Consider the following 19,414-nt stretch of genomic DNA (forward strand, 5'->3'; position numbering starts at 1 on the left):
CGTCAGAGTTGGAGGAATCTGTCATGGAAAAATTTGCCTAAACTAATGACTCTGATTGCAGCTCCACTGTTATTTTTAATTCTTTATCTTGCCCCTCCCTTCTCTGACAAATTGCATCAGAGACACTCCTGACTTCTCCCATACTCCCCCCTTTCCTACAATGTGCTGCAGAAAGGAACTTTCTGAGGATAGGTGCTTTGTACCACATCTCAGAAGTCAACTTTAAGATAATTGCAGCGGAAGCAGCTTTTAATCAACTGACAGGCAGCTTTAAGAAAATTAACGAGGACAAAAATCTTAGGAAGGAGTAAATCATTTCTGACAACACAAAGCCGTCTCTCTTTTATCCCAATCTCCCCTGGAAGAAATAGTACCCTTCCAGGACACAAAAATAAAACATCTTTATTTTAGGTTTTTGCCACTCGCAAGACCAGGCAAGATTATGAGGCTCAGTTCCCTTTTTGAAAATCAAACTATTACAATCTAGGGGAGTACAGATGACTGGATTACACCACCGACTGAATTCAGGGCAAAGAGGGGGCCATAGTGAAGACTGCATATTAAAGAATGGAACTAGGACAGGCCAAAAGAGCCCACAAAGGTTAGTTACGTAAATACTCATTATTGCTGACTATGCTGGAAACCCATCCCGACCCAGGATCTAAACCGTAATTTAGTTATGACTAATTTGAACATTTTGGATACCAAGCCTTTTTTTTATGGTTCATTTTAACGAACTTTTTACAAAAAAAGATGTTACTTATTTATTTTTAGAGAGAGGGGAAGGGAGGGAGAAAGAGTTAGAGACACATCAATTTGTGGCTGCTTCTCATGTGGCCCCCACTGGGGACCTGGCTGGCAACCCAGGCATGTGCCCTGACTGGGAATCAAACTGGCGACTCTTTGGTTCACAGCCTGCGCTCAATCCACTGAGCTACACCAGGCAGGGCTATTTTAATGAACTTTTAATAATAACAGTCATCACTAGGCTCTGTGAAGACAGCTATGAAACGGTAGAAAAGAAAGCAAGCCAGAGTGACACAAAGATACCCATTGGTGGGTATCATAGTGACGTCTCCCACCCAAGGATACCAGTCAGTTGAACGTTGGAAAAAGGAAGTCAAGAAATACTCCTTCAGATGGGGAAGGGCCTGGAGAAGGACCTTTCACTCTTTAAGCCAAAGCATCTCTGTATTCTATAACACGTAGGCAATCAGGCATGAGCTCGCAGTTGAGAGCCTGAGGGAAGGTTAGAATTTTAATCAGAACAGGAAAGAGGCCTCACAGCATTAGTCCTTACAGTACCATCACTAGGATGCTAACACGATCCTAAATGCCTGAAACCTCTAGGGCAGGAGGTAGTCATAACTCTCTCAAATTTCTGGAAGTATCTGAAAAATCTGGTAAATAGAAACCACAGAATTAAACCAGATGAGGTTCCAGAGACACGGTAAGAAACAGGGTGAGCGCAAAAAGAGAAAGGACAAAGCCACATGGACAGGCGAGGTCTACCTAGAACACCCACACAGTCCATTTGTTTTCAGTCCTGACTGCCTGTGCAGTCACCTGGAGCACCTGGGAAAATGACAGCTGGGCCCCACCCCGAGTTTCCAATTCTGCAGGTCTCAGGTGGGGCAGAGAATCTGCATTTCTATCAAGTTCCTAGGTAACGCTGATGTGGTCCCAGAAAAATGCACACTGAGCACTACAGCCCAGTTAGATATAAGTAGGTTGAAGGTATGTAAAAAATGCCAACAAATCTGCTCTCCTTCCCTGCTGCCTAACACCTGTTGAGGACGCCGGGGGTACACAGCTCAGAGCCGCACTCCACAAAGAGAAGGGACCAGGACACCACTGAATAGCACAACTCCCAGGGGGAAGAAGTGGAGGAAGGGAGAGTGAACAGGAAGAGAGGGGGAGCCAGTGGGGAGAAAGAAAGATGGCTGAAGAGGATGAGGGAGAGGAAGGGAGGGAAGGGCTGACTCTCTTTCCAGCATCCACTCCAAACTAATGATTTGTGTAGGTAACAGTTGCTCAGTACTTGAATACAGTTTTACCGCACAGCCACAAAGAAAAAGCTTTAAACCAAATTGACCTTTAAGTATTTGAGGCTTTGCCTTCGAGAGCACAATGCTGTTCCACAGAGAAAGAAGGTCTAAACTGCTTTCTGTCCTGGAGCTTCTGCTCCCCACTCAAGTCAAAGGAAGTATCCTGTTTATCACGGTCAATAAGATGACCAGAGAGAAGAGGGTATCAGCACCTCTAGGATCCACAGGGACTAGGCAATGAGGGTCCTTTTCAGTTCTTATGAAACCATTTATATGCCTATAACCCCCACCTGTTAGGGGAATCCTGTGCACCTGGGGGAAAGAACACACCACCTGTTAATTCCTGTGTTGAAAGCACTAATCCTTATTTTTGTTTTCAGCTCAAAAGGCCCTAGCACCAACCTGCCACCCCCGCCCCACCACGCCCACAAGCCCAGGTGCTTGACTTTGCCTTTACTCCTAGGTAAAACAGCACTTATTACTGACAGAAACTGGAAGAACAGTTTGGTATATGACTATTTCTGGTTTCATTACTAATTTTATATTTTTGTTATTATGCTTTCATTTGGTTACAACCAAAATTATTATAATGTGCAAGTTGCCACTATTTTGGAAAATTAATTGCAGTTTTCTGTTACTATATTGTGCCTTGTTCCAATTAGAAAATAAAAGCAGAGAGGGAACACAGGCAGTTTAGTGTTTTGAGAATTTAGCAAAACTTCAGCTCAGCAATCTCTAAATGCCTAACTTAAAAACAAAACAGAAATTAACAAAAAGCCCTCCCTGGCTCAACTGTGAGTCAGAGAGAGGGAAGGGGGAAGACAAAACACATGCCTCATCTTATTTTTCCTGATTTGCCAATCATACTAAAATTGGGACGACTAACTTCAGTAAACAGAGAAGAGAAATACTAAAAGGACCCTCGATTCTAGAAAAAAAGAGTAAAAACTAAAGTGACTCAACATGGGGAAGAAAGCAGTCCAGCATAGAGAGATATTCAGGGGAGAACCTTGGAAAGCAACAACAGCTGAGAAAAGATGGGAGGTGAAGCACAGACAGCCAAAAACCTAAGAGTTTGGTAGGAAATGGAACATAAATGCCACCATGCCTGCAATAAAATTAGCAAAGATGGTATCAAAGCACCACGCATAAAGCCCCAAGAGGCAAGCCGAGATTGTTTCTCTGCTTTGCTGAAGGAGCTGAGGGCAGAAACCTAAAATGGAGACAGCAGCCATTAAGAACAGCAGTTCTCAAATTCAAGTGAATATCAGAATCACCTGGAAATCTTGTTTTACAAATACAAACACCTGGGTCCCTCCCGCCCCATTCTCACTCTGATTTTAAGTCTGAAGTGGTGTGTGTATTTTAGCAAAGACCCCCATGAATTCTAAAGTAGGTTGTCCAAGTAGCATCGTTTACAAACACTGATCCAGGGGTATGAAGAACTGCTTAGAACAAATGCGCCAAGGCTAATAGCAATTAGCAATTCATTTTCAAAGAGTTTTCATATGGGATTGTGTAACAGATCATCTCTTGGGGAGAGATGTCACTTAGTGGGAATTAAAATAAGTCAATGCTCTGGAGGATGTTCTCTTGGGAATGTCTGTTGGCCCAACAAGCTCACCTCTCTGAACATTACCACTGTGAATTCCAAGAGGCAGTAATACCAAAACGAAGGGGAATTCTGGGCAGAGAAGCTCTTGGGCAGGCCCATTACCCACAAATGCATTCCTTCAAGGAAAGAGCTTGACATTACAGGTGGAGACACCCACCTATACTTACCTGTGCAAAGAGATGCTCTACTGTCCCATTAAACCCTTGCTCCCTGTTCTCAGACAAAAATGCACTTCTTGCCTTAAACGGTGGTACAGCACAGCTATCCAAAAAAGCTGGTGTCTTTCCTTCCACCAATGACTGAATTCAGGGACATTTGCTGAGTGCTTTGGTGCCTTTGGACGTAAGGGGCAACCAAGACCTGGAAAACCAGAAACCTTTCTGTAGCACAGGGGTTTAAAAGTTAGACTGGATGGACATGGTGTGCAAACCCTGTTGAGAAGCCTGGATCCTGTCTCTTGGGTGAGAGGAACACTTCCCAAAATGGGATCTTTCTAGTTACTCAGCTCCCGCTCCTAAGCAGCAGATGGTGCCTATTGAGAATCAAGAAAGCCTCACTGGGAGGCCTGAAAAATAGCTCTTGTCACCAGGAACGCAGCAGCTGGCTAGTTTCCTTAAGCCCCTTAGCAGGATAGCGATGAATTACCACATCCCCTCAGCAGACTCCTCCAAATGCATTCCCTGAGCTGCCAGCCCCATATGTGACAATATCTTGGCTCCCACCCTGTAGCTGTTTGCCCTCAGCCAGGAGGTCGGGTAGCAGCCCTGGCTTCCGGAAGAGACTGGAGATGTCCATTAGTGTTGACGAAATCAGATCCTGCCTCTTAATGATGATAAACAATTATTCCATAATTAGGCAGGGTTAGAAAAACAGCTGTTGGGACCAGGATTCTAAGTAGTAAAAAACAGACACCAGGTACTTTTTATCATCCAAATATGCTTAAGATAAGCAAAATAAGAATATTTAAACTACAATTCAACTTTTACCCTAAAATACCTAGATAGGAAAATAGGCTTGATGAACTTCCCACAAAATCCTCTCCTGATCACTCAATGTCAAATGCTGTATTTCTAGTTACACGAACTCCAAGATCAGAACTTCCCTGCCTTTATGAGGTCAAGCGTAGAGGATGCCTTGTTTCTACCCTTTCAGAGGCATGGTGGGACATCACTGGTTCTGCTACTTACCACTGAGAAATGATAAGGAGGACACTTTTCTTGAGAATCTCTTTCATTCATACAGTTTCTGCTAAATGTCAGTTTCCCTATTAAGAATGCAGACTTCATAAAGATAAAACAGACAAGAGCTCTGCTCTCAAGTTCACAGTCTAAGAGAGGAGAGAGACATGGAAACAAATAACTGCAGTATGGTGTGTTGAGGGTTAGCACGAGCGTTTCTACTTGGTATAGTGGTGGCTCAGGGGTGATCAATTCTATTTAGGAAGGTTCCACAGAAAAGGAAGAGCTTGGGCAGTTGGGTTTGAGGAGAGGAGAGCATTCATGGTAAAGGCACACTAGCAGGAAAGAGCCTTATTAAATTCAGGGTGTCTGGAAAGTGGCTCAATGGAGCTGAATAGCGGGTCCCTGTAGGAGGTACAAGGGAGAAGACGATGAAGACCAGGATGGATACCAAGTCGGAAGCCACCATACCATATACTGGGTCCAATCTCTAGGTTTTTCTTTCAAACAAATGCTGCCCACTCCAGGCATTCATAAGCATCTACAGGCAGAGCACTAAATGGGGCTCTGAGGGATATGGCCCTAAAGAGCTTAAACCAAACCTAATTGGGTAGATTAAACATATACACCACACAGCTAAAGAAAATACAAAACAACACATAAACAAGTGCGTAAAACTACAAATGGCACAGCACCAAGTGCTAAGGGAATTCACAGGTTCTTAGCTTGAGACAGAGCTTAAATACCATTTAATTAGAGAACTGTTCAAATACCTGACTCCCCTTGAAAAAACCCTGGTCAGACGAGCCCCCCCTCTGGGATGTAGGAAGCTCAGCCAGAAACCAGTCTAGTTGAGCCCAGAAAGCCACTAGCCCCACGATGCCCAGAAGGCTTTTGTGGTCACACACGAGAGCCGCCTCAGACAAGAAATGCATTCTCTGCTGGTGAAATGGATAGGGGCACGGTGAAGAGCACAGTAGCTGCCCGAAGTCCTTATCTTCCATCATGGTTATAGTTCACAGAAAAGGACATTGCACAGTATACTATTTTTATAGCTTGCTTTCTCAAAAAAAATTGTTTTAAATTGGCATAAAGATATCATTGGGTTATTTATGTATCTCTAGACTAAAGGTCTCATGTTGAAATAAGAAGTATGCAGTTTGGTCTTTATCTAAAGATTCTTTCAGGCCTCTGGGGAACCCAGCTCAAGATCTAGGGTATGCAAAAGCCCCCGCCTTTTAATATCCCAGAGCTTCCAAAAGGGAAGCCTGCTGGTCATGGATAGGCTGGACTGGAGTCTTCCCTCATGCCTTCTGAGCATGACCTCTCTGGTCCTGGCCGGGAGATCACCCCACTGTCCTTCATTACCCTGCCATGCCTAGTAGAGTAGCCATAGGCTGAAGGCACAAGCAGTGACACTCACTCACCCTCATGGAGGTCTCACCGCCATGGGCCTGTTGTAGCCTGAAGACCTGGGCCACCATGTGTTCTGTGGAAGGGTGCAGCAGGATCCTTCGTGAGGCCAAGCCCACCATCACATATCGGCCCATTGGGGACAGGCTCACCGAAATGGCATTGGGACCTGAGGGCCAAAAGAGAGACATTTTCCAGAGTTCTTACTATTACAAGGAAATAATTCTTCCTCCTAATCTTTTCTCTTTTTCTCTAATCTACATCTTCATTTGGTCATCGTGGGGTTATCACATAGGACTGTAGTGAGTATAATGAAAAGACATGTCAAGTACCAAGTACAGTGTCTGACATACAGAAAATACTTAGTATATGTTAAGCACTGTTACAGAATACATAACAGATTCATATTATTAAAAAGTTGGCTTCATACCATAAATACTGTTTTGAAATCTACTATTTGCACTTCACACATTAAGAACATTTTCCATCATTAAACACTGTGAAGGCCAAATGGCATTCTGTCCTATCAATACACTATCACTTACTTAAGCAACTCTTCACAATTTGACATTTTTCTCTATGAAAAGAAACAGTACTATGTATAAATCTCTGTACAGTTTTCTTTTAAAATTTTTTAAATTTATTTTTTATAGAGAGGTAAAGGGAGGGAAACAGAGAGGGAGGAAAACATTGATCAGTTGCCTCTTGCATGCCCCCAACTGGGGGGCCTGGCCCACAACTCAGGCATGTGCTCTGACAGGGAATTGAACCGGCAACCTTTTAGTTCATGAGAAGACACCCAACACACTGAGTCACACCAGTCAAGGCTATACATATAGTTTTCTTACTATTTCCTTAGAAATGAGATTACTGAATCAAAGAAAAAATACATTTGGGGGCTTTAATATACAATGCCAAACTGCCTTATAATTTATGACTGTGCCCACTTCCCCAAACCATGAACAAAGCTCCTCCCTTATTCCTGGCCATTACAATGAGGAGCATATATCACTGATGCTATTGTGGTAGGGAGGACTTTTATCCTAAACGTCTTTGGCAATGCTATGAGGCAGGACTCCTGGAAAGCAATCTTCCTCTGGTCAGTGCCCTGGTGAGGCAATATGTGACCATTACACCCACCTACACCTTGCCTCTCCTAGGAATGCTCACGCCAAGGTACCAGCATCCCTTTGTCACTAGACTGGGCTTCCTATCCCTTACCAAAACGCTTGGTGTAGAGCATTTCACCCAAGTTGTGGGGGGCCAGGGAGTACACTGCCAGGATGCCTTCATCGGGAAAGCCCCTTTGGCTGCTAGGGATGAAAGCTGCCAGGAGCTGGCCATCTGCAGAAATGTCACAGCTGGCATCATTGTAGATCTTGCAGTTCTGCACCAGCACATTCACAGAGGCTGCATCAAAGAAAGAAAAGAGGGTAAGAATGTTAGAAGTTGATGGCGTGAAAAATTCTGGGTCAAGCAATTTGGGGGCTTTCCTAAGGGCTTGGACCCTCTCTAGAAACGCTACAGGCTGCTTAATCAAACTAAAATGGCATGTAACAAGTAATACAAAAGAGAATAAAGATATGTCTCCTCTACCACTTTATCCATTTAAAAATTATTTATTTATTTTTAGGCAGGGGGAAGGGAGGAAGATAGAGAGGGAGAGCAGTATCAATGTGTTGTTGCCTCTCATGCACCCCCTACTGGGGTCCTGGCCTGCAACGCAGGCATGTGCCCTGATTGTGAATCAAACAGGTGATGCTTTGGTTCGCAGGCCAGCGCTCAATCCACTAAATTACACCGGCTGTCTCTATCACTTTAATAGGAAACTACAGATAGTCAATACAACCACAACCACCTGCCAAGTCTTAGTTCACAATTTGGAAACATCACTTGAGAGATTAGATAAGAAAAAAAGTCATTATAAATTGTTCCTGGAGAGCCACTCAGCAGCTCTGATAGTCCAAAAGATGAAAGCCAGAATGAATGAAAATGCAAACCTACTGATTCTAAGAAAGAAGGGATGATACAGGTAAAGCTTCCTTGGGGCATGACTCCTGTTCTACACTTGCTTTGTGACCTTGAAGAAGAAACTCATTTCACAGGTTTATGTCTTCCTTTCTCATTTAAGAGAGATGGAACATTTACAGACATCAGTCTTCTGGACAGCTCCTTGCTAATACTAACTCCTAACTCCACAAGACAGGATAAAGAGAAACAAAGCCTGGCCCTGACTGGCTGGCTGGTACTCTTTTCATTTCTCACCATGCTCTATGCCTTATCCATACCACAAGCCAGTCTCCTTGGGCGGCCTCAGTCTGCACTTGGCAGTTACTGAGAATTAAGCATGGGTCAGCGAGGCAGCAGGCTCAGTATGAGGGAGTGGGGTGGGGTGTGGAGGAGGAATGTCTGCAGGTGGAGAGAGTCAGCTCCCCACCGAGTGGTACCGTGCCTATAGGCTTTGTTTCAGTTTTCACTAGAATCTTTCTCCAAGGCTCACTGTGCAATTCCATGCCAGGAAGAAGTGTCTTGCCCTTGATGTGAGCCTGGAACCAGAGTGCTCACATCATGGTATAAGCAGAACAACACAACACATCCAAAAGGTCCAAACTACTTTGGACTTTGTCTCATTTAGGTCTACTTTACATGCACATGCAGAGAGACTACTCCTCTTATTTGAAGAAGATTACTTGGATGTCTACTGTCAGAAGAAGCAATATGGTTAAAAAGAAAACAAACAAACAAACAAACAAAGCCAGGCTATGTGGCCCTCACCAGATTCCAGGTGATCTGCTCCAGTAAGCCAAAAGGCATGACTTGGCAGGTCAAGGGCAAGTTTCCCCAGGAAATTACCTTAAGGAAAACAAAACAGCCCTGGTCGGGCACCTCATTTGGTTAAAGTGTCATCCTGATATGCCAACGTTATGGGTTTGATCCCTGGTCAGGGCACGTACAAGAATCAACCAATGGGGACTTCTGGCCAAGATAGAGGCATAGGTAGATATACTTTGCCTCCTCGCACAACCAAAAGAAGGACAACAACAAATTTAAAAACAAACAATTGCCAGAACTGCCAGAAAATCGAACTGCATGGAAGTCTGACAACCAAGGAGTTAAAGAATAAACATTTGTCCAGACTGCATCACAAGGCAGCTACGTGGGTTGCCCCACCCTGATGAATACCTAAGGCCCCACCCCTTACAGCATTAACAGCTGTGCTGAAACAAAGAAATGTGGCATAAACGAAAGAACAGATCAATGCTCCAAAAAATAGAACTAAGTGAGGAAGAGATAGCCAACCTATCAGATGCAGAGTTCAAAACACTGGTAACCAGGATGCTCACAGAAATGGTTGAGTATGGCCGCAAAACAGAGGAAAAAGTGAAGGCTATGCAAAGTGAAATAAAGAAAAATATACAGGGAGCCCTGGCTGGTGTAACTCAGTGGACTGAGTATGGGTCTGCAAAGTGAGGAGTCACTGGTTCTATTACCAGTCAGGGCACGTGCCTGGGTTGTGGGCCATGTCCCCAGTAGGGGGCGCACAAGAGGCAATCACACATTGATATTTCTCTCCCTCTCTTTCTCCCTCCCTCCTCCTCTAAAAATAAACTAAAAAAAAAAATTTTTTTAAAGACCTGTAAAATTAAACACACACACACACACACACACACACACACAGGGAATCAACAGTGAAGAGAAGGAAACCAGGGCTCAAATCAACAATTTGGGCAAGGAAGAAATAAACATTCAACCAGAATAGAATGAAGAAACGAGAATTCAAAAAAATGAGGAGAGGTTTAGGAACCTCTGGGACAACTTTAAACGTTCCAACATCTGAATCATAGTGGTGCCAGAAGGAGCTGAAAAATAATGAAGGAAAACTTCCCCAATCTGGTGAAGGAAACAGATTTCCAGGAAGTCTGGAAGCTCAGAGAGTCCCAAAGAAGTTGGACCCAAGAAAGCACACACTGAGGCACATCATAATTACATTACCCAAGATTAAAGATAAGGAGAAAATCTTAAAAGCAGCAAGAGAAAAGGAGACAGTTACCTAAAAAGGAGTTCCCATAAGAAAGAAACCTTGCAGGCAAGAAAGGGCTGGAAAGAAGTGTTCGAAGTCAAGAAAGGCAAGGACCTACAACCTAGATTACTCTAACCAGCAAAGCTGTCATTTAGAAGGGAAGGGCAGATAAGTGCTTCCCAGATAAAGTCAAGTTAAAGAAGTTCATCATCACCAAGCCCTTCTTATATGAAATGTTAAAGGGACTTGTCTAAGGAAAAGATGATAAAAAATATGAACAGTAAAATGACAACAAACTCAAAACTATCAACAACTGAACCTACAAAAAACCAAAACAAAAACAAACTAAGCAGACAACTAGAACAGGAACAGAACCACAGAAATGAATATCACATGGAGGGTTATCAGTGGGGAGGGAGAGGGAGAATGGGAAAAATGGTACAGAGAATAAGAAGCATAAATGGCAGGTACAAGATAGACAGGGGCAGGTTAAGAACAGTATAGGAAATGGAGAAACCAAAGAACTTATATGTATGACCCATGGGCATGGGTCCAACTAAGGGTGGGAGGATGATGGTGGGAGGAGGGGGTGCAGGGTGGAGGGTAATAAAAAGGGCAGAAAAAAATGGGATGATAATAACATAGTCAATAAAATATACCTTAAAAAAATCAACCAATGAATGTATAAATAAGTGGGGCAACAAACTCATGTTTCTCTCCACCCACCCCCAACAGCAATATATTAAAATAAAAATAAAATAAAATAAAATAAAACAAAACAAAATTAAACAAAGCAGAAACACTTTTCAAGGGCCTTGAAACGTATGGGATCAAGGACTCCCAGTGATTTCTAAAACCCTACATTCACCCCCCTTTCCCTGTATTTGCTAAAAGAACCACAGAGATGACAGAATGCTAAAGAGAGAGAGAGAGAGACAGAGAGAGAGAGAGAGAGAGAGAGAGAGAGAGAGAGAGAGAGAGAGAGAGACAGAGAGAGAGACAGAGAGAGAGAGAGAGAGAGAGAGAGGAGAACACATTGATTAAGCTATTGTGCCAAGTCTGGGGGGCTGACACCAACAGTACCATTACGCATAAAACCAAGGAGGGACCACAAGGATGGTTCTGTTTGCTAACTAATAAAATAATAACATCCAAATACTCACTGCTATCACCATTAGGGCTCTGTACTGCTCATCTCCCAATCCACCATCTGCTCTAGCCTGCATGGCTAGATTTATCTAGTTAGCACAGAGACTGTCTGCTCCTTATTCAGGGTCCCAAGCCTGTTGCCAAGAAGATGACAATCTCCTCCTCCTTCCCTGGATTGACACATGATTCCATTTGGGGATACAGAACCAAAAGAACTGTGGGAAGCTTTAGGAGTACGTCCATCTTGGTTTTCTAACCTTGGTGTTGGCACAACTCTTAGACAATAAAATGACAATTTAGACTATAACCATCAAAGGCAGAGAGAGAAGCAAAGTAAGGAAACCATATTAAATAGGACATGAAAATAAATAGGGAAGGAGATGGGATGCTGTGGACTTTGAGACAGCTTTGCAGTTACTATTTTATCCACATTTAATGTCTAAAAAATGCATGGTGGGTATTTTATGCAAGTATGCTTTTCTATCGTGCTGTTACAAAGATCTAGCTCAAGTGTGTTAACATGCAATTCAGTCAAACATATAGAGCCTATGATGACCTTCAAAACACACTACCAACATAAAAAAATGCATTGTAGTGCTTACTCTCATGCTAATTTCTAAGAGGGGCCAGGAGAAGGGAAGAGAGTACACGTAAGGTTTTCCTTTTACTGGAAAGCTTGGCTTTAAGCCCCTGAAAAACTGGGCACATAAAACAAAAAGCATTTGTCAGCCTCAAGTCTAAGCCACTGTGTTTGTGTCTGTACTATATTATGATCATTCTGAGTCAACAGCCATCTCACAATTTGTCCCCTCCCTGCAACTCCATCCAATTTCACAACTGCTCCCCGTTACAGCAGTGAGCTCACAGATCCGCATGTAACAAATGAAAAGAGAATGCTGAAAATTAAAACAGAGCCTCTCCAACAGCATGTCCTGCTTCAGAAATTGTGCAGCTAGTACCTAGCTTTCACTTCCACCCTAATGAAGGGGATGAGGTAGGCGCTCAGTGATTTGGTAGTTTCATTTCAGTGAGCACTGGGTGGTGTGTTTACAATTTCGTTCTTATTTCAAAGCTCCAATTAGCAACTTACATTTGCTGCTTGCTGTCTATTAATTTCCCACATGGAAATGGAAATGTTCAGTTACAATGGTGAGTGGTCAATGCTGCAGTTCTCTGTGCAGCTTCTTAGCAGGGGGAAATTTTGATGAGTCAATTTATACAAGGAGAGATTTCTTAAATCTCTGTTACTAGTTTTTTTGGGGCCACAGGAAGAAATGCACTAATGACAAGGACAACTGATCCTTTTCGACTCAACAATAATGTAATCAGGGAGAGAAAAAGGTGAAGTGAAATGTAGCTGAAGACGCTGGCGATCACTCACCACTAGAAGAAATCTTTGTTCCCCTGTCTGCCTTGCCTTACCACAGTGGTTCTCAAGCATCAGCCCACACCAGAATCATCTGAAGGGCTTATTAAAAACAGTGCCAGGCTAAGGCTTCAGAATTTGCATTTCTAACAAATTTCCAGGTGTCTGATGCTGCTGGTCTGGGGCCAAACTTGAAAACTGCTGCCTTACCAACAGTCCTTGATCCTTAACCTGTAGATCCAGCAACCGTCCTTCCCTTAAAAGTAAAACACGGGAGGAACAATGATGGAGCAGTTAGCTGTGCAGCAGAGAATGGAAATAAAGGCCAGGAAAGAAAGGATTTTTTCAAATCAAAACTGCTTAAGAGCTTCTGTGGGGCAGCTCCAGGGGAGGAAAAAAACAACACAGAAGACAGCAGGAAGCCATGTTCCAGACTCTGCAATGTAATCTCCTTCTAATTATAAATGATTTCCAAGTGAAAATGCCCTAGCAGGGAATGGGAGGGGTTAGAAATACTGATGCCTAAAGGAGCAGATGGCTCTGCCTTCCTATCAGTTCCATAAATTATAAACAAACACCTTGTACAAAGATTGATTTATTGCCTGTTGCTGGCAAGCCAGTGAGGTCATGGGACTGATTAGCAGGTGCAGTGCTTTTGCAAATGCAAAACCCAAAGGGGTTTAAATGGGCAGGAAAACTTCCTCTTGCTATCCCTGAGTCCCTCCTATTTCAGAATAAGACCTCCTGCACAGAGAGCTCCAAGTGACACTATATGCACTCCCCAAAGGAACCAGCTGTTACATCCCTGTGGTGTGATCTGCCCTACCCCACTCAGGGCACCCTAGTGACCCATGCTATTTACCCAACAAGATTTACTGTAATTCACAGTGAATCTAATGAGTTCCTTTTATTTTTTCAGGAAAAGTTTCAATGTTTTGCATTTCAGGACTTACAAACTTCTAAACTCTTTATGGATAGTATCCTCAGTGAAGCAGGTGGCAAGAATGTTTAGATTAACTCCAAAAATGATCAAAAACACAACTAGTCTTTATTCAGACCAACCAGAAAATACAAGAAGTTAAGAGCTAATGACAGGAACCTCAGATAAAAGTGACTATCGTTCTGAGGGTGATGCCACGAAAAGGAGCAATGGTTGTCAGCAGATGTGTCCTAAACTCCTAGAATGCAGGTTTTCCTCAAGGCCAAAACTCTGAGAAAAATAGGGCTTTTAAAAGCAGAATTCTCACACCACACATGATTTAAGTGAGGGAGAAAAGCGAGCCGAACCAAATGAGTCAATGAGCACATGATGCTCCCTGATTAGCTTAGGTTTTTCAGGAGCCATGATCAAAGAAAAAATGTGAGAAACAGAGCAGAATGATAGGAACCTGTAGCTGGAACAAACTCAGAGGCTTGTACAAAAAAAAATGTATGTTAAAGGCATCCAAAAAGGCCTGGTGATCTATGCTACTAGCACATTCAATGCCTTTGTTCTTCTGAATATTTTGCTTTTCTCTCAAGGAAAATGATCTCCAACTGGGTAGAAACAGCATGCTTAACAAGGATCAGAAGAAGCCCATTATAGATGAGGCAACAAGTTAAGGAAGCAACTGTCCTGTTTACATGAACATCACTCTCCAGAGATGAAAACATGTTTTCTCAGACTGCTGAAAACAGGGACAGGTGTAACTTTAGAATTATGGCTATACTGTCAAAGAATCACAGTGCAATTTCCAAGAAAAAGTCATGATAAAAATAGCTAACACTTACTGACCATATACTATAGTAAATGCCAGGTACTATTCAGAGTGCCTGATATGTATTAACTAATTTAGTTCTCATAGCAATCCTACGAGGTTTGCACTTTTATAATCCCCATTAGGTAGACAAGGAAACACATTCTGTACACAAGGAAACTGCGCATGGAGAGATTAAGTAACAAGGTCACAGTACTAGAAGGTGGCTGAGCAGGGACTTGAACCTGGATAGTGTAACTCAAGAGTTCATGTGTTTGACTATCACAGGACAGCAGACAAGCAAAGTTATCAAAGAACTGACTCTCCACTCTCCCCTTGCTTATGGAAAAAAAAAAAGAGAAGGAAAAAGAGCATCAAGACCAGATCTTTGTATAAAAAGTATAAGTAATTCCATGCCCTGGCTGGGTGTCTCGGTTGGAGAGTTATCCTGTATACCAAAAAGGTTGCAGGTTCGATTCCCAGTCAAGGCACATACCTAGGTTGCAGGTTTGTCCCCAGTTGGGGCGTGTGCAGGAGATAACCAATCAATGTTTCTCTCTTTTCCCTCTTCTCCCTTCCTTCCTTCTCTCTCTCTAAAATCAATAAATATATCCTCAGATGAGGATAAAAAAAGTATAAGCAATTCCAATACTATTTAAACTGTTTCAGGCAAAGAAGAAAAACCTCCAAATTATAACACAAGCATAACACTGATTCCAAAACCCATAGATTTTAGAAACTAGAAAAGGGCAGATTCACTTAAAAAATATCAATGAAATAAATTTTAATTATTAGCGAGCCGAACATCAAGGGAAGTAAACATTACAGATGATATCATGAACCAGGGTAGGGTTTAAACATGGAATGTAAGGATGGGTTCGATAGTACAGAATCTATTAATGTAATGATTAAAGGAGAGAAAACACATGATCCTCTCCATAGATGCAGAGAAGGCAGGACTAAATTCAATATCTATTCTTGATTAAAAAAAAACACAAAAACCTCTCAGTAAAATAGGCCTAGATGCCTTTCTTTAAATGATAAGCTATTTCTATCTAGTTCAACCCAAAAACCAGCAATATGCTTACTGAGAAAAAGTTGAATGTTTTCCCGTTAAAGTCAGGAACAATATGAGGATGACTGCTATTATTTAACATTGTTCTGAAGATAGCAGCCAATGCATTTAGACAAGAGAAAGAAATCACAGGTGTAAAACTAGGAATGGAGGAGGTAAAATTACTATTTATAAATAACACTTAGAAAACACATGAGATTTAGATGATAACAACTAGTAAATAAACTCAGTAAGATAGTAAGCTTTTAAAATAAGCTTAGCCCTGGTTGGTGTGGCTCAGTGGATTGAGCACTGGCCTTCGAACTGAAAGGTTTCTGGTTTGATTCCCAGTCAGGGCACATGCCCGGGTTGTGGGCCAGGTCCCTGGCTGCAGATGTGGGAGAGGCAAACAACCCAAGTTTTTCTTGCAGATTGATATTTCTCTCCCTCTTTCATTCTCCCTTTCCCTCTTTCTAAAAATAAATAAAAATAAAATCTTTAAAAGTAAGCATATAGCAATATATTTAAGAAATGGGTAGGATCAAATGAAGAAAACCTTTAACATTCCTAAGAATACAAAAGAAACTTAGAGAAACTGAAAATCATATCATGTTCTTACACTGGAAGATATAAAGATATTGAATCTCCTTAAGCGAATTTACAAAGTTAATCCAATCTCAATAATTCTACTAACAGGATTTCTCAGGGGGGAAAAAACAAGGCAGTTTTAAAGTCCATGCATAAAAACAAAAACACTTGAGCAGGCAGGAAACTTTGGATTAAAAAAATAACAAAAGGAGACTAGTCCTACCAGATTCTAAAACATAAAGCCTCAAAATGTAAACCCATGTGGTACTCTCACAAGAGTAATCAGACAGATCACTGGAACAAAACAGCCTAGAAATACATCTAAATATACACAAGAAGTTACTACCAGGATGAAAGCGACATCCCAAATCAATGGAGGCAAATGGATTATTCTATAAGTTGTTTGGGACAAATGAGCAGCCACGTTAAGGGAAAGGTTGGATGATACTTTGCTTCTTTGGGACTAGGTTAAATTTCTTAGTGAATCAAAGGTTAAAAGGTAAAAAGCTAAAATATAAAAGTACTATCTGATCTTCCTAATGACGACACAAAATCTAGGAACCATAAAAGGAGTGCTGGATAATTTTGACTACTTAAATAAGTTCTGTAAGAAAAACAACCCTCAGCAAAGTAAAATACAAATGACAACTAAAAAATTCCTCTTATAATTTTCTCATTTATAAAGCTGTCCTGTAAAACCGATAAGGAAAAGGCCAGCAACACAATAGAAAAACAGGTAAATAAAGCACATGGGTAGCCCTGGCTGGTGTGGCTCATTGGACTGAATGCCAGCCTGCGAACCAAAGGGTCACTGGTTCGATTCCCAGTCAGGGCCCATGCCTGGGTTGCGGGCCAGGTCCCCAGTACGGGGAGTGCTAGAGGCAACCACACATTGATGTTTCTCTCCCTCTCTTCCTCCCCCCCTTCCCCTCTCTCTAAGAATTAATAAATAAAATTTTTTAAAAAAGCACACAGACAAGCCAAGAAAAGACTACACACTCAGTGTATGAAGAAGCACACAACCTGGTTTGCAATATGAGAAATTAAATGTAAAATACCTACATATTTTTTTACCTATTAGATTTTCAGATATCTACTGAAAACACGATATGTTGTATCATATTTGTTGTATCGAAAATATGACACTACATTTCACAAGTAGAGTTTAGGAAAACAGGCAGTCTCATAAACTGTAGATGGGAGTATAAATTGGCATTATCTGCTCAGAGGGTGATTTAGCAATACCTACTAAAATCGCAAATATACATACTCTTCCTACAATTCCATTTCTAGGAATTTATCCTATAGGCATACTTGTACAAGTAACAAACTGCAAATGACAAACTGCATCATGGTTTGCATAACAAGACTGAATACAACTTAAAAGACCCTCATCAGAGAAGACTGGTTAAAAAATGATAGTACCTTTGAACAATGGAATACTAGGCAATTAAATAAAAAGAACAAGTAAGCTCTTTATTATACAATGATATGAAAAGATCAAGATATATTATAAAGTAAAGAAAGCAAAGTGCAGAAAGAAGCATGTATAATATGCTGCCATTTGGGTTAAACAGAAGGTAGAAAAAGAGTCATTTGTATTTGCTTATATATACAATTTTGTGTGTGTGTGTGTGTATAAAATATTCTTGAAAAGACATACAAGAAACTGCTTACTACAGTTGCCTGTGGGGAGGAATGGTGGGTAGCTGGAAACAGGGCTAGTAAAATTTTCACTGCATAACCTTTTCTATTTTTAAAAGTTTTGAATGATGAATGTATTTAAAATCATAGTATTTCAGAGTATCATAAACAAAGTAAACAAAATAAAGCAACAACATAACTGAAATTATAGTGAACAAGATCTGGGCCAGAAATACAGAGATGAACAAGCAAATTGGTATTTAATAAGGGCAAGAGTGGAATGCAGTTGATTCCCAGAAAATGAAAGAGCAGATTATTGAACATGTGGGTTTTAAGTACTTAGAAATGACTGCTACTGAGGTTTCACTAAGAATAGGACATGAAAAATTAGCCTCATTTTCATTTTCTGATAAGGATATCAAGAGTGGCATATTGGAAAATGCCACAGAGAATTATCTTGATTATTTTAAGGCATCTGACAAAATCTTATAATACCTTGTAGATGAGACAGAAAAATGTGGGCTTCAGATGTGAACACCCAGCCCAGGCTGCTAATTCATGAACCAGAATCGACATAGAGGAAGCCCACAGTAACATACCACAAGGCTTGATGCAACGACCTAACTGATTCACCATTTTGCTAGCAGTCCAAAGAAGACAGAGAAAGCATGTTCATCAAGTTAGTGGGCAATGTAAGACTGAGAGAAAAAAATGACTCAACAGTTCAAATAGATGTTGAGAGACACGAACTAGGAATTTCAATTGACACTATTAAGATAAAAAAACAAAACTGCTTTGGTTTTTTAAAAAATTCTAATTGCACCCTGGTCGGTGTAGCTCAGTGGATTGAACGCGGGCCTGCGAACCAAAGGATTGCCAGTTCGATTCCCAGTCAGGGCACATGCCTGGGTTGTAGGCCAGGTTCCTAGTAAGGGACACATGAGAGGCAACCACACATTTATGTTTCTCTCCCTCCCTTCCTTTCTCTCTAAAAATAAATAAATAAAATCTTTTAAAAAATTTCAAATTGCACAAGTAATTAACTACAGGGTGGTAGTACCCTGGTTTATTAATTATCAAAGAATTTTAGGTTACTGCAAACTCAGTAATGGCTTCAGAAAAAATGCTGACCTTAGGCTGAACTGACGCAGTCTAAAGCACCACTGTACTATGCACTGGACAGCTCTCACCTAGAGCGTTGTACTCTGTTCTGGCCCCCCAAAACTCAAAGGGAAGATGAGCAGAATTTGTCAAGGACTTGGACACCAGACCAGTGGAAGTCTGGCCCGAAAAGAAAGATTTAAAGGGTAATTGCAGTTTATCTTCAAATAGCTTAGAAGTCTGTCACTAAGAAGTAGCATCATTAGCCCTGGCTGGGTGACCCAGTTGGTTGGTGCATTGTCCTGTACACCAAAACGTTGTGAGTTTGATCCACAGTAGGGGCACACAGAGGAGGCAACCAACTGATATTCCTCTCTCATGTTGATTTATTTTTTTTTAAATTGTACTTTTATTGTTTATGCTATTACAGTTATCCCCACTTCTACCCTCTGCCCACTTTCACCCAGCATGCCCTCCGCTGTCTGTTTCCATGGGTCATGC

General features: G+C 41.6%; 1 protein-coding gene across 10 annotated transcripts in view; it reads right to left on the minus strand.

The window, feature by feature from the left end:
- The window catches only part of AMBRA1 (autophagy and beclin 1 regulator 1), a 181,368-nt gene that overhangs the window by 22,115 nt on the left and 139,839 nt on the right, over window positions 1–19,414 (minus strand). For 9 of the 10 annotated variants that reach the window (XM_028516115.1, XM_028516108.2, XM_028516113.2 and 6 more), the window contains 2 exons: window positions 7,476–7,664; window positions 6,269–6,423 (listed from right to left, as the gene is read on the minus strand). In XM_028516115.1, the coding sequence (XP_028371916.1) occupies window positions 6,269–6,423; window positions 7,476–7,664 (344 nt within the window). Of the gene's footprint in view, window positions 1–3,830; window positions 4,024–6,268; window positions 6,424–7,475; window positions 7,665–19,414 lie in introns of all 10 variants that reach the window. The other variant, XR_004903973.1, reaches the window with a different exon arrangement.

This window comes from Phyllostomus discolor, chromosome 6 (genome assembly GCF_004126475.2).
Source record: "Phyllostomus discolor isolate MPI-MPIP mPhyDis1 chromosome 6, mPhyDis1.pri.v3, whole genome shotgun sequence".
In the NCBI taxonomy this organism is placed as follows: domain Eukaryota; kingdom Metazoa; phylum Chordata; class Mammalia; order Chiroptera; family Phyllostomidae; genus Phyllostomus; species Phyllostomus discolor.